General features: G+C 35.8%; 2 protein-coding genes across 2 annotated transcripts; one reads left to right on the forward strand and one right to left on the reverse strand.

Annotated features, from left to right (window-relative positions):
• Nucleotides 1-1,726, reverse strand: LOC121786599 (oil body-associated protein 2B). The gene is made up of 4 exons (XM_042185237.1): nucleotides 1,466-1,726; nucleotides 1,000-1,082; nucleotides 424-538; nucleotides 1-344 (listed from the first exon to the last, which is right to left on the reverse strand). Exons 1-4 carry the CDS (start codon nucleotides 1,716-1,718, stop codon nucleotides 88-90), a joined length of 708 nt encoding a protein of 235 aa, XP_042041171.1. The 5' UTR covers nucleotides 1,719-1,726; the 3' UTR covers nucleotides 1-87.
• An 8,167-nt stretch (nucleotides 1,727-9,893) lies between these two features.
• LOC121786646 (zinc finger MYM-type protein 1-like) lies at nucleotides 9,894-12,257 on the forward strand. The gene has a single exon (XM_042185280.1). The coding sequence runs from the start codon at nucleotides 9,894-9,896 to the stop codon at nucleotides 12,255-12,257; it is 2,364 nt and encodes a 787-aa protein (XP_042041214.1).
• Nucleotides 12,258-13,535: the final 1,278 nt, after the last annotated feature.

A 13,535-nucleotide genomic window follows, 5' to 3' on the forward strand; every position in this document is an offset into this window, starting at 1 on the left:
TAAAATAAATACATATATACATACTAGCTTCACCATTACAATCCATAATCCCCATTGTCACTTACATATGCAAGACTGTCATGTCTCTTACGGAAATGGGGCCATTTTCTTCATCTCCACCGGCTCGACGTCGACAACGAACCCTTTACCGTGCTGCTTCCAATAGTCGGCCTGCGGATTGATCCACTCAGGCTCCGCAAGTTCAGCCCTGCCCGATTTCATAGCACCGGTCGATATGTTATACCGGGCGTCCCTCGCTGCGACCAAATCCGGCCTCACCAGCCCCATACTCGCCCCTTGGGGCGACATCATAAGGCTCGGAGGCCCCACCGGAAGCTTATCACCTAATGGCGCCAAAATTGAGTAACTAACATCCAAAATTGAGTAAGTAATTATAAACAAAAAGATAGAAATAAATAATACCCCTATCTGTTTGCCAGGTGCACCAAAACTTGCCATATGTCTTGGCAAGATTCTTGAGCTCGGGCTTCACAACCATCTCCGGTATCCGGGGATTAATCCACAGCCCGGACTTGATCTACACATCAAAATTAGTAAACCATTTATGTCAAAAATAAGGGGTATTGATTTCTGAAAACAAATTCTAAAATGGTCTCAAATCTTTATATTTCGTATGTTATTTTCTAATATGAATCAATTGTCATTTTCTACTATTAATCAATAGTCATATCAAACAAACGTCTTTTTATTCATATTTGGCTCAACTAATACAACATCACTCTCTACATAGTTTTTTATCTGATTTTAAAGTAGTCCAAACATTTTTGGATTGCTCACATGGAGCAACTTTTTGCCAAAAACATAGTAGTATTTTTTAAATTTGATTGGGAAATAACGCTTAGAATGTAACGTATATAATATTTTAGATCACTTCCAAATATAAGAAAAATATGGGCCAAAGTTCATGATTTTAAAATCCAATATCTCGAAGAATAATAGACCAAAGTTAGCATTTATGGAGAAAACCAGAAAGCTAACCTCATAAGCATGAGAATGCCACAACTTCTGCTCATCTGGAGGCAAGCTCTCGAAGATGGTGTCCGAGACGATATACTCCACACCTAGAACAAAAATCCAAATCAAAATGAAAAGAAAGAGAAATTTCACTACAACAAAAAGTTACCGTTATAAACATTTTTTTAATGCAATTAAAGATGCTATTCTATGTTTCTAAATAAAATGTCCTTGTTGGGTGTTCTAACTAAAATTTAAATCATTTTTTAATGCAATTAACATCTGTTAATCTGTGTTTCTAAATAAAATGTCCTAGTTGCTGGTGTTCTAACTAAAATTAAATTAGAGGACGCAAATAAAAACGTCCCAAAATAGCAAAAGATTTTATCCTTAATTTAGGAAAGACTTTCTTTTGCATCATAAATGATTGTTATTTTTAAAAAATTTGTGAGTCTCAATTTTGTATCCTAAATTTTTTGCAGCGGCGTACCAATGAGGCGGCCATGGGCATTGTCGGAGTCGTAGACAGCGCACTGGAGGACGTCCTGGTTGAGGCGGGAGACGTAGTGGTGGGTCTCAATCTGGCGGGACAAGTCGTGGCTGTAGAGGGCGAAGGTGCAGACATGCTGGCTCATCTGTTTGATGGGAGTGAGCGACTGCATCATCTGCGCCCCTTTGTCGAGCATGTGCTGCTCCATGCTCATCGCCTTCCCCGGCGGCACCTGCTCTTCCCTTTTTTCCATCACTCACTAATTTTTGTTTTGTTTTGTTTTGTTTGTGTGTGGGAATTAAGTTGGAGTATATTTATGTATAATTAGGGAGCGGTACGAGAAGGGTTGGGTGCCACGTAAGATATCAGGGTATGCTACGTGGCGGCTGTGGGGATCTTTTGCTGACACGTTTTTATACATGTGTCAATGTCATGACATTTTTCACAACCTAAATGTGTGTACTACTCCCTCCTTCCCATAGTAGATGTCCTACTTAAAAAATTATACGGAATTTTATGAGATATTATTTTGTGTTAAGTGGTGAGAGAAAATATAATTTTATAATTAATGTGAGAATGAACTTTTTTCAAAAGAGGAAATGTGACATCTTCTGTGAGACAAACTAAAAATGAAAGTGTGACATCTACTATGGGACGAATGGGGTACTCTTCAATGTACTCACTCCATCCCAATAAATATGCAATATTTGATTTTTAGCAAAGAATTTTATGCAGTGTTGTTTTATGAGTTAATTAAGAGAGAATAAAGTAAGAAAGAAGAGAGATAATATTATTTCTATTTAGGAAATGTTTCATTTTTATTGGGATAACCCAAAAATGAAAATGTTTTATTTTTAATGGGACGGGAGTATATGTTAAGTTAAGAGTTAACACACTACACTCATGTGTCTTTAGATTTATTTTAAATATTAATATTAGTCAATTAAAAGCAGATTTCAATAAACCTAATACTACTAAATTATTATCTCATTGTATTCATGTGTAATAAGCATTGGTTCTTGAAATATTTTTGGTTTTGTTACAATATGTGGTAGTGTTATTATTTGTTATGCAGATGTTAGTTAAGGTGTGTGCATGTCAACTTAAGAGTTAACACTCTATAATCAAGTTTCTTTAATTTTTTTAAATACTGATATTAGACAATCAAAGGTGGGTTTGAAGATGTTAATATTCAAGTTTTAATTTGCCATTGACACTCTGATTGTGTGAGAATTTTGTTTGGTCCTTGTTCAATAACCCTTGTTATTGTTTTATGTAGGGTTTATAATAACCAATGAATTTTTCATGAATGGTTAAAGACAAAAAGTGCAGAAGACATCTTATGTTATATAGATAAAGGAATGTCAAATATAACTCCAGTCTGTTTCATGTTACTCTAACCAAACAAGATAATTTGTGAATATTTATTTTTGTGTTAGAGAACCGTTGAAATTATATTTTTGCCTTGAAATTATCAAACTGAAAGTTCTCATATGATCTGACATAATCTATCTTGCCATAAAATGAAAAATGTTTGGAATCAGTTTTTATATTATAGTATATGTTCAATGAATTTTATAGTATGATTACCAAGAATTTTATTAAGTTTAGCAGAAAAAAGTGAATAGCCAAAACTGTAGCTGTATATATTTATAGATTATAGATTTATTAAATACATTCTCCTATTATCTCATCTTACGAGTTGTGTGCATCATTTCCATGTCAATTTTTAAAATCCAACTTGAATCATTGTTAGACTTATTTGTATCTAATGTTTTGTCTTTCACCATTGGATCCAAATTCGTTTGTACCGGATATATTATTAACGATAGTATGTAGATCATGCATGTTTATCTTTCTCTTATTATATTTGATAAATTGATTCCAAATTTCACTAATGATACTCACATTAATTACTCTCGACATCCTGAAAAATTGACACATTTATACCAGGCATGAATTTTAAAAAATGTATTAGAAAATGAGTAGAAAAAGTAAGTAGGATGCGAGTCCTACTATTAGTTTACTAAAGTCCAAAATTGAGCCTAAACACCATTTTGTGATTTTGGTCTAGAATATTATGTTCGGTCCAAAAAAAGCATGATTTGTGATTATGTTCAACGTTAGGGTCATCTGACGATATTTTTTTTTGTTAATGACCTGCAGTGTCACAAACCGAAAAGTTAGGGACTTTTGATGTAGTCCACTCTGTCAATAAAACCGTGAAAATATAATGGTCAACACATTTTTGACCAACTTAATATACCAATCTACCTAATTAGACACTTAAACATCATCAACTAATTATTTTATTTTTATATTTCAAAAAAGAGGGATTTACATTCCTCGAGAAACTTGTTGGAATTTCCACCATTGATGGCCATCCTCAACCCTCTTTCTATCTTCTCAAATTTCCTTCAATCTTAATTCTACTGATCATAAAGCTCTCTGCAGATAGGAGAGGATGTTGGCCTCGGTGAAATCGAGCCGTTGGAACGAGGTGAGTTTTCCACGTGGCTGTAGCACTTGATTTCCGACCAATCGAAAGGAGATGAGATTTTTTTTTCTTTGTGATTAATTTGTAGTCTTTATCAATTTTGGATAAATGAGATTTATAAATGAAACTTAATTTTTGGTTTAAATTTTTGAATTTGATAAATGAAGCTTGAATTGGAAGGAATGAAGATGAAATGATTTGAGAATAAAGGAAATGCGTGAACATAAAAAAAATGAGAGAATAAAAATAGATGAAGACTAAAAAGTTGTCAAAGTTTTATTTTAATTTAAAAACAAATGAAATTAATTATATTTATGTATTAAGCATGAATTGGTATAATAATTGGATAAAAAATAAGGTTGATCGTTAGTTTTTTACCGTTGGATCAAAATCAGGCAATAAATAGACCAACTTGATAAGTTTAGGATATGGAGGTGTAATACTTTAGACTAAAATCATAAGGCATATATTAGGACGGAATTTAAACATTGTTGTTTAATTAATGGCCAGAATGAAATAAAAGCAAATGAAGGAAAATAAAGATGGAAATAAAATAGATGGAAGGAATTGAAAATAGAAAAGTAAGAAATTATCTACATCTTTCTAGCCTAGAAAACTCAATCTCTCTCTTAGGTCTGTCAAAATGGATAGCGGGTATTAGATACCCGATATCCAAACCCGAAAAAATTGGATAATTAGATACCCGAAAAATCGGATTTCGGATCGTGATCGGGTAGTGAGAATTTTGGATTGTCGGATATCGGGTTATCCGATACCCGATCGGATATACCCGAATTATCTGAATTTTTTTAATTAATAAATACGTTTTTATTTTAAATAAATGTAATTTTCTTTCTTAATTACATACTCTTAACTTAATAGTTAGCGTATAGGATTAGGGTATACCCCAAAATTCACAGCTCTTCACTCCCCTCTCCTACTGTCTCGCTGTGCCTGCCTCCGCCGCCTCCCACAACCGCCGCGGCGTCTGCTATCCCAGCACCAGCCGTCTCCTCTCGGTAGTCTCTCTCTATCTTCCACCCTTTACTGCCCAGTCTCTCCATCTCCTCTCGGAATAGTGTCCCATCACTACCTCAATATTTAAAATTGCTTGCATAACTTTTAATATTTGGCAGTACATGGAGAATTGGCAGTATATAGTGTAATTTTTAGAGGGAACATCTTTTTTATTCCACGAACTTTGTCAAAGTATCATTTTACGTCCGTGAACTTTGAAAATATCATTTGAGATCCGTTAACTATGAGTTAATATCAATCGAAGTACTTTTTTACTATTTACAAGTTTTTCTGGACGAAAATACCCTCAATACCTTGAAGGGTACATATTTTTAATTAATTTATTATATACTCATATTTTTTTTATAAATATCTTTACTATATATTTTTGACGAATTTTCTAAATATAATTTGACCTTCAATATTATCACTTAATTTTATGACATGCAAGAAAATTCCTTCTTCAACTTTTTATAATTAAAGAATTTAAAAATATTTTTGAGGTATGGATACTCGTAAATATTAAGGTCACGGTCAATAGACGATACTTGAATATTGATATAATATTAAATAATATATTAAATTTTTAAATAATGTATCAATATTCAAGTATCGTCTATTGACTGTGACATGAATTTTTATGAGTATCCATATCTTAAAAATATTTAAAATTCTTTAATTATAAAAAGTTGAAGAATGAACTTTTCTTACATGTCACAAAATTAAGTGATAATATTGATGGTCAAATTATATTTAGAAAATTCATCAAAAATATAGGAGTAGTAAAGATATTTATAAAAAATATGAGTGTGTGACAAGTTTATTACAAATATATACCCTTCAAGGTATTGAGGGTATTTTTGTTCACAAAAATTTGAAAATAGTAAAAAAGTACTTCAATTGATATTAACTCATAGTTGGCGGACCTCAAATGATATTTTCAAAATTTACGGACCTATATGGTATTTTAACAAAGTTCGTGGACCAAAAAATATATTCCCTTTAATTTTTAATATTTGGCCGTTCATGGAGAGTTGGCAGTATACACTTTTAAAACTTGACAGTATATATTTTTAATAATTGTGAAATGCTCATTTTGTGTTTAGTTTTTCTCTTAAATATTAATTTAACTTTGTCTAAATCACAATCACAATCGGAACTGGATATCTGATTTTTTAGGACTGGACACCCGAGTCGAATATTTGGTTACCCGAAATCAAATTCGGGTCGAATATCGGGTATTGGATTTTGGAAATTTCGGGATCGGGTACCCGTAAATTTCGGATCCGGTATCCGCGGGTACCCGATTTGACAGGCCTACTCTCTCCTTATATACACCCTCATGCAAACACATATAGAACACACACTAAGGGCTCGTTTGGTTGGCATGATTCTCCAACATAAGTTTGAAGTTTGTAGACTCCAATAGTATGTTTAGGGATGGAGTTAACAATCATACCCAATTGTTTGGTTGAACAGATTCATATCCCCTCTCAAGTAAGAACTCTGTTTGGTATGGGATGCAGAAAGTGTAGATAGCCAAACGTAATGACGTTTTTATCCTCGGTTATTTGTAAAAATACCCAAATTGGGCCTCTTTATCCCTAAATTGGGGATGCCATGTTTTAGCACCAGCAAAACCTAGCTCCCGCCCACGCATGAAATTGTGAAAATTGACGCGAACCTTGTGGAATCGACGCCGGCGACTACACATTGACGCTCCACCGTACCATCGCTCGCCTCGGTCATCTGAGGTATTTCATAAATTCCGTATGTGATGGTATACCTGTGTGATGACATTTGGAAACCACTGGTCATCAATTCATGGCCTAAATGTTTATGCTTGAACGTTTTCCTGTCTGTAGAGTTATGTGGGTGAACACGGCGAATGCCAATTAATTAAAAGTAGGATATTACAACCATTAGTTTGGGTCCAACCGTTCAGGTTGAGTTGTTTGATGTAGTTCGGTCAATGCCATTCTGCATCCGTAGATATTCACCTTTTGTGTTTGTTAATTGCTTTGATGCCAATAATACCAGGATCTTAGTATCCCAACCGATTGATTTAATGGCATCTCAACACCGCAGCGGTAATGGCAATCACGGCAGTCCATTACCAGAGGGTAATGTCTTCATTTAAGCTCCATTCTTGTGTGTATTAGCGACGACCGTCATAGATAACTGCTTATTCGGTGCAGGTAGCTCGGACATGGTTCCCAACAAAAGCGTAACAGCAGCTGGCGCACGGCGTTGTTGGACAGAACGCGAGGAGACGATTCTTATGACAGCTATGAAAGAGTTGGCTGCAACTGGTTGGAAGTCCGATAATGGGTTCCGGTCAGGTTATCTAACCCGTGCTCTGGAGTGCCCTGAAACGTGAATTTCCAAAAACTGATATTGTTGTTCACCCTCACATCAAGTCGAAAATCACCACATGGAAAAAGAATTACTATTCTCTTATGCAAATACTTGACCGTAGTGGAGTTGGTTTCAATGCGGACGGCGACTACAAGATAGACATCGATGATGAACAATGGGCACAAGTTGTGGAGGTATAACTATTCTCATTTTGTGTATGTTTATATAGTAGTATGGGTTTATGCATTATCCAGCTGGCTGTACACTATGTCATTGCAGTTTTTGGTTTAATGTATTTTCAGAAAGACAGCAATGCCAAGTACATGAGGAATAAGTCGTGGCCAATGTTCAGTGACTGGAAGGAGATTTTCGGCAAGGACCGTGCTGATGGGCTAAAGGGCATGGACACCGGGGAGGCTGTTCAAAAGATATATGGTTATAAGGCTGATGTTGGTGACAGTTCAGCTAAATCTTCACCAATTACTTTAGATGAACTATTCCCCGATGAAGTTTTCCCTGGCGGTGTAATGCCTGAGATGGTTGATGAGAGCACGCAGAATTCGACATAATTTACCGAAAGTGTTTCTATCCATACGCAGATTGTCTAGACATGAACGATCAGAAACCCGGGTAAGCCTGTCCAACTGTTTTACATGAGCAGGAATGGAGTCAATCATTACCTCTGGGATCCCCCTTCCACCCCGTTTCCTTTTATGTGAATTGGATTTGGCCACAGATATAAGCATGCATACAAGGAGCATGTTTTGCCTATGGTTTCTTAGTATTTCCTCAAGCAAAATCAGTAGCTCGATTGGTTCCTTAGCATCCACCTATATGATCATTTATCAACAAGCTTACTTAAATGCTTCACACACAGTAGCACAATAACAAATGACAAACAAGCACAGCAGGAGCATCCACTTCACATTGTCATCACAAATGCATAACATAGATATTTTAATCAACTACATTAGGTGATTGTTTAGTGCATATAACCTCTTAGCATAACAAGGTAGATAAATAACTCAAATTAGGACCCCATACGGACTTCAAGCGTTTCAGTAGCAGCATCAAATCAATACAGTATATGCAGCAATATGCATGGCCTCTCGCTATGCATACCAGTCGGCCAGTTACAAACACATTGTCAAGGCCTTGGGTATTCAGGAGCAAATTCTATAGGTCGGCTTAGTTATCTCAACAACAAATCTCTGTATGCAAGAGCGCGATAATTAGCAATCAAATCAGTTAACATACGCACTTCAATCTAGCCAGTCACACCATGTGAAATCAATTCAATCTATTAAACAAAAAAATACAGTATATACAAATGGGTTTATTCAAAGCAGATGAAATCAATTCAATCTATTCGAATTTAAAAAGAACACCAAAGTGTGTATTCATCAACGTATGAATCGACGTCTGGTTAGGAGTTATGAGGAACTAACCGGCTGAACAGCTTCGTCGTCGGCCATCGCTCCACGGCGATCGATTTACCCAGGTCGGTCGTTGCGACCTATACGAATATACACAAATGTGGAGTTAGAAATTCGACTTCGATTGAACCCATCTCAACTGACTCCACACGCAAACACCTACAATACTCAAGAATTTTCGCCGATCTGCAATTGTTGGCTCAATATGGCAGTGGGTAGATGGGGAAAGAGTAAATGAAGGGGTATTGCAGTAAATGAGCTTGAAATTTGAAATCTTCACCATGTAGGATTGTGCACAATCGCACGGAGAATTGCCGATTGAGTTATCGGTATTTTGGCTCTCCGTAACTCAAACTGTGTCGGGTAATTGGATGCCACCACCGGGTCACAAAGATTGCTAACATGCCAACCAAACATGGAGAGTAGGGTAGATAGTGAGGAGTAACTATGGCTAACATGCCAACCAAACGAGCCCTAAAGACATACAGTCTTAATGCAATTTTCACCCCTCTTCAGGGACGGATGTAAAGTGAAGTGAGAAGGGGCAATTGCCCCACCTCAACTTTTCATTGACTCATATATATATATATATATATATATAAATATTATTATAATATATATTCTAACACATATTTGCCCCCCTTCACACACAAATAAAAAAACTCATTTGCCCCTTCTCCCAAAAAGTCACGTCACTTTCCACTACAATAAAATATTTATTTTGCTTTTCCCCAAATTAAAATACACAAACAATTACCCAAAGCCTTATAAATTAGAAAATTACCTAATTTGGCTTAACCTTTTGAAGCAGCCGCCGTTTTTCACCTTCTTCCTCTGTTTTCCCTTCCATTTCAAAAGCTTCAAGTAATACCCTGATATCATTCTTCCATTCTCTCACAGGTAACTCTTATTACAAAATTTGATGTATTTAGTAATTCTTGTTCAATTGTTCTTATATGAAATATGTTTGTTTCATTGTTTGGGTATTCTCTGTAACTCTATTAATTCTTATAGACTATAGTTTTAGTCTTATTTATTGCACTTATCTAAAATTTTTTATTTATTTGATTGAATAACTGACTCACTAAATAAATCAAATATTTTGAATTGTTAGTAGAAGATGGATAAATTTCTGAAAAGAAAATTGACGGTGGAAGAAACATCTTCAGTCGGAAATAGAGCAAGTAATGATCTTTCAAAAAGACAACATGTGGAAATCAATTTGGATGCTCTACCTTCTGATCCTAGGCTCAGGGAGAGAATTTCCAGTTATCATCCTAATGATCGTGATAGAATTAGAAGACACTATTTGCAACAAGGTCCATGTCAACCGAAGGGACATGATTTTCCTCAGAAAAAAATTGGCAACATATATCGACGATTTGTTCCAAAATGGTTTGAGGAGCATGGAAATTGGTTGGAGTATAGCATTGAGAATGATGCTGCGTTTTGTTTGTGTTGCTATCTTTATAGGCCTGATATTGGAGCACAAGCAGGTGGTGATGTATTTGTATCAGAGGGTTATACTAATTGGAAGAAAAAAGAGAAGTTCAAAGAGCATGTTGGAGGTCCAGATAGTGCACATAACAAAGCATGGAGGAATTGTGAGGATTTGATGAATCAACAACAACATATCCGATCTATTTTTATGAAGCAATCAACACAAGCACGAAATGATTATCGCATTCGCTTGACTGCTTCACTTGATTGCATCCGATTTCTTTTATGTCAAGGTTTGGCATTCCGTGGCGATGATGAATCTGAAGAGTCTGAAAATCATGGAAACTTTCTTGAGCTTCTATACTTTCTTGGTGATCACAATGAGTATATAAAGAAGGTTATCTTGAGTAATGCACCGGGAAACCATAAAATGATAGCTCCTAGTATCCAGAAAGATCTTGTTCGTGCTTGTGCTATGGAGACTACTAATGCTATTCTTCGTGAGGTAGGTGATGAATTCTTTGCGATATTGCTTGATGAATGTCGTGATATTTCAGTGAAGGAACAGATGGCAGTTGTTCTTAGATTTGTCAATTCCCAAGGATGCGTTGTTGAAAGATTTCTTGGTATTGTTCACGTGAGAGATACCACGGCTTCCTCATTAAAAGTGGCTTTAGAAAGTTTATTCTTGAAGCATAATTTGAGTTTGTCTAAAGTACGAGGGCAAGGCTATGATGGGGCAAGCAACATGCGAGGTGAGTTTAATGGACTAAAGACACTAATATTGCAAGAGAACTCTTCTGCTTATTATGTTCATTGTTTTGCTCACCAGCTCCAATTAGCTCTCGTTGCCGTGGCTAAGAAAAAACCACAAGTTGCTGCTTTTTTTAACATAGTGAATAATATTACTACTGTGGTTGGAGCTTCGTGCAAACGCAGAGATCTACTCCAGGAGAAACAACTTAACAAACTTCAAGAAGCACTTGAAAGTGGTGAACTCTTAGTTGGAAAGGGTTTCAATCAAGAGAGAAGTCTTCAAAGAGCAGGTGATACACGATGGGGTTCTCATTATAGGTCATTGATAAATTTGTCGATTATGTTCTCTTCGGTTATTGAGGTTCTCCAAATTATTCAAGAAGATGGTGTTAAGCCTAGTCAGAGAGGTGAAGCATTTTCCATATTAAGTGTTATACCTACTTATGAATTTGCATTCATTTTGCACTTGATGACGACTATATTGGGAATCACTAATCAGTTATCTTTAGCATTGCAAAGGAAAGATCAAGATATTGTGAATGTTATGGATTTAGTTAGGGTGGCAAAACAACATTTACCAGATATGCAAGATGAAGGATGGGAGTCTCTCTTGAGTGAAATATCTGCATTTTCTATGAAAAATGATATTGATATCATAAATATGGATGACAAATATGTGACTCCGGGACGACCTCAAAGGAAAGGAGAAGTTTTGACAAATTTGAATTACTTCCGGTTTGAGCTTTTCAATAGCATTATCGATTGGCAACTTCAGGAGCTCAACAATCGCTTCAACGAGGTAAATACACATTTGCTTCTATGTGTGGCTTGTTTAAGCCCAAAGGATTCTTTCGCTGCTTTTGATAAGTCCAAATTGATAGAGCTTGCCCGTTGTTATCCATCGGAGTTCACAGAGATTGATCTTCGGTTGCTTGGTAAACAACTTGAGACTTACATTCGTGATTTAAGTTCACATAAAGAGTTCTCAAGTCTCAAAAGTATCGGAGATCTTTCTCAGAAGTTGGTTGCTACAAGAAAACATATTGTATATCCATTTGTTTATTTGCTCGTGAAGTTGGCATTGGTATTACCGGTTGCAACGGCATCAGTGGAGAGAATTTTTTCAGCTATGAAAATTGTGAAAACTCGCCTTCGCAATAAGATGGGAGACTCTTGGATGAATGATTGTTTGGTTACCTACATTGAGAAAGACATATTTTGTAAGATTGATCGTGAAAGAATTTTGAATAGTTTTCAGGATATGAGACCCCGTCGAGAACAGTTGTAATGGTTAGGTAACCTTAGTTAACGGTCGATAAACTTTTGTCCTTATTATAATATATTATATTTTATTATATTTTTATATTTATTTATTTGTATATTAATATTTTTGCCCCTCCTACTATTATTTCCTGGATCCGTCCCTGCCCCTCTTCATATCTCACACCATTATTTCCTCTACCGAAATCACTATATCCATCATACAAATTCAGAGAACGAAAAAAAAAACATAACCACTTCCACTATCGAAATCACTATGACTGTAACATGGATTCAAAGAACCAAAAATATAGTGAAAAATGAATGAGATATTATAATATATAATTAATTACTACTTTAAAAATGTTTCAATACTATTATTTTTTATAAATTTTAAAATTGCATTATATTTTATTATATTTTGAGTTTTTCAAATAAAATAATGCAATTCAATCAACCTATCAAACTCTCTGGATAAGTTTTGAATAACTTTTAGCTTTGCAGCGACGGAACTACGTAGGGCCAAGCCACCGCTCCAGAGGGGGCTTGGCCGGCGCTAGATGGCGGGACTTGGAAAGAGGCGAAAACGCGCTTAGAATGCGGATCAAGTTATATGGAAGGATAACCGAACAGGTCGGATCAGTTAGCAAATTGTCGTTGTCAATTAATCACTGCAGTCTTGCTCTCGCTCTTTCTTCCTTGCCAAAGAAATTTATAAACTCTCAATTTTGCACAACTTTAACAGTAAAGCGGCAAGTTCGGGGTCGATCCCACAAAGAAGTTGGTGTGTCGAGTGTGTGAGTAGTGAACAGGGGGGTTGGCTGCTGCCACGCTTTAACATGGGAGTTTTTAACTATTGTCTTTACTCTAGGCAGAATTTAACTAGCTAGCTTTATCAATGGAACTTTAAATACTGGGTTAAGTGAATTGCAGTTAACAGCAGAAAAGTAAATGCGAGAATGTAAACGAAAATAACTTTGATTAAACTAAAAACTGAGTACAACGTGAAATTTAAACTAAGCTAACACTTTGGAAGCTAAGAAAGCGGTAAGAACTGAGAAGAATCTTAGCGGGAAACTTAAGATATCGCTAACAGAAATGAGTATTCTGCAGCGCTCCCTTCAGTCGCCCTTTTAACTAAGCTATCTAAGCTAAGCTGGATAGCTGAACTAAACTAAGCTAGAGAGCTGAACTACGCTAGATAACTAAGCTAAGCTAAACTAGACGGAAAGTAAAGTGTCGGATTTCTCTTCTTGTGGTGGCACATCATCTATTTATAAGCTCGATTCGACTCTCAGCTGGATAA

Source organism: Salvia splendens, chromosome 22, assembly GCF_004379255.2.
Source record: "Salvia splendens isolate huo1 chromosome 22, SspV2, whole genome shotgun sequence".
Classification (NCBI taxonomy): Eukaryota; Viridiplantae; Streptophyta; class Magnoliopsida; order Lamiales; family Lamiaceae; genus Salvia; species Salvia splendens.

Excerpts from the sequence above, each read along its gene's own strand:
- LOC121786599 (XM_042185237.1), bottom strand. The coding sequence starts at position 1,718 with ATGGAAAAAAGGGAAGAGCAGGTGCCGCCGGGGAAGGCGATGAGCATG. Across the intron at positions 1,083-1,465 it reads TGCCCATGGCCGCCTCATTG|GTGTGGAGTATATCGTCTCG; the intron begins GTACGCCGCTGC and ends TTTTTGTTCTAG. Across the intron at positions 345-423 it reads CACCTGGCAAACAGATAGGG|GTGATAAGCTTCCGGTGGGG; the intron begins GTATTATTTATT and ends TGGCGCCATTAG.
- LOC121786646 (XM_042185280.1), top strand. The coding sequence starts at position 9,894 with ATGGATAAATTTCTGAAAAGAAAATTGACGGTGGAAGAAACATCTTCA.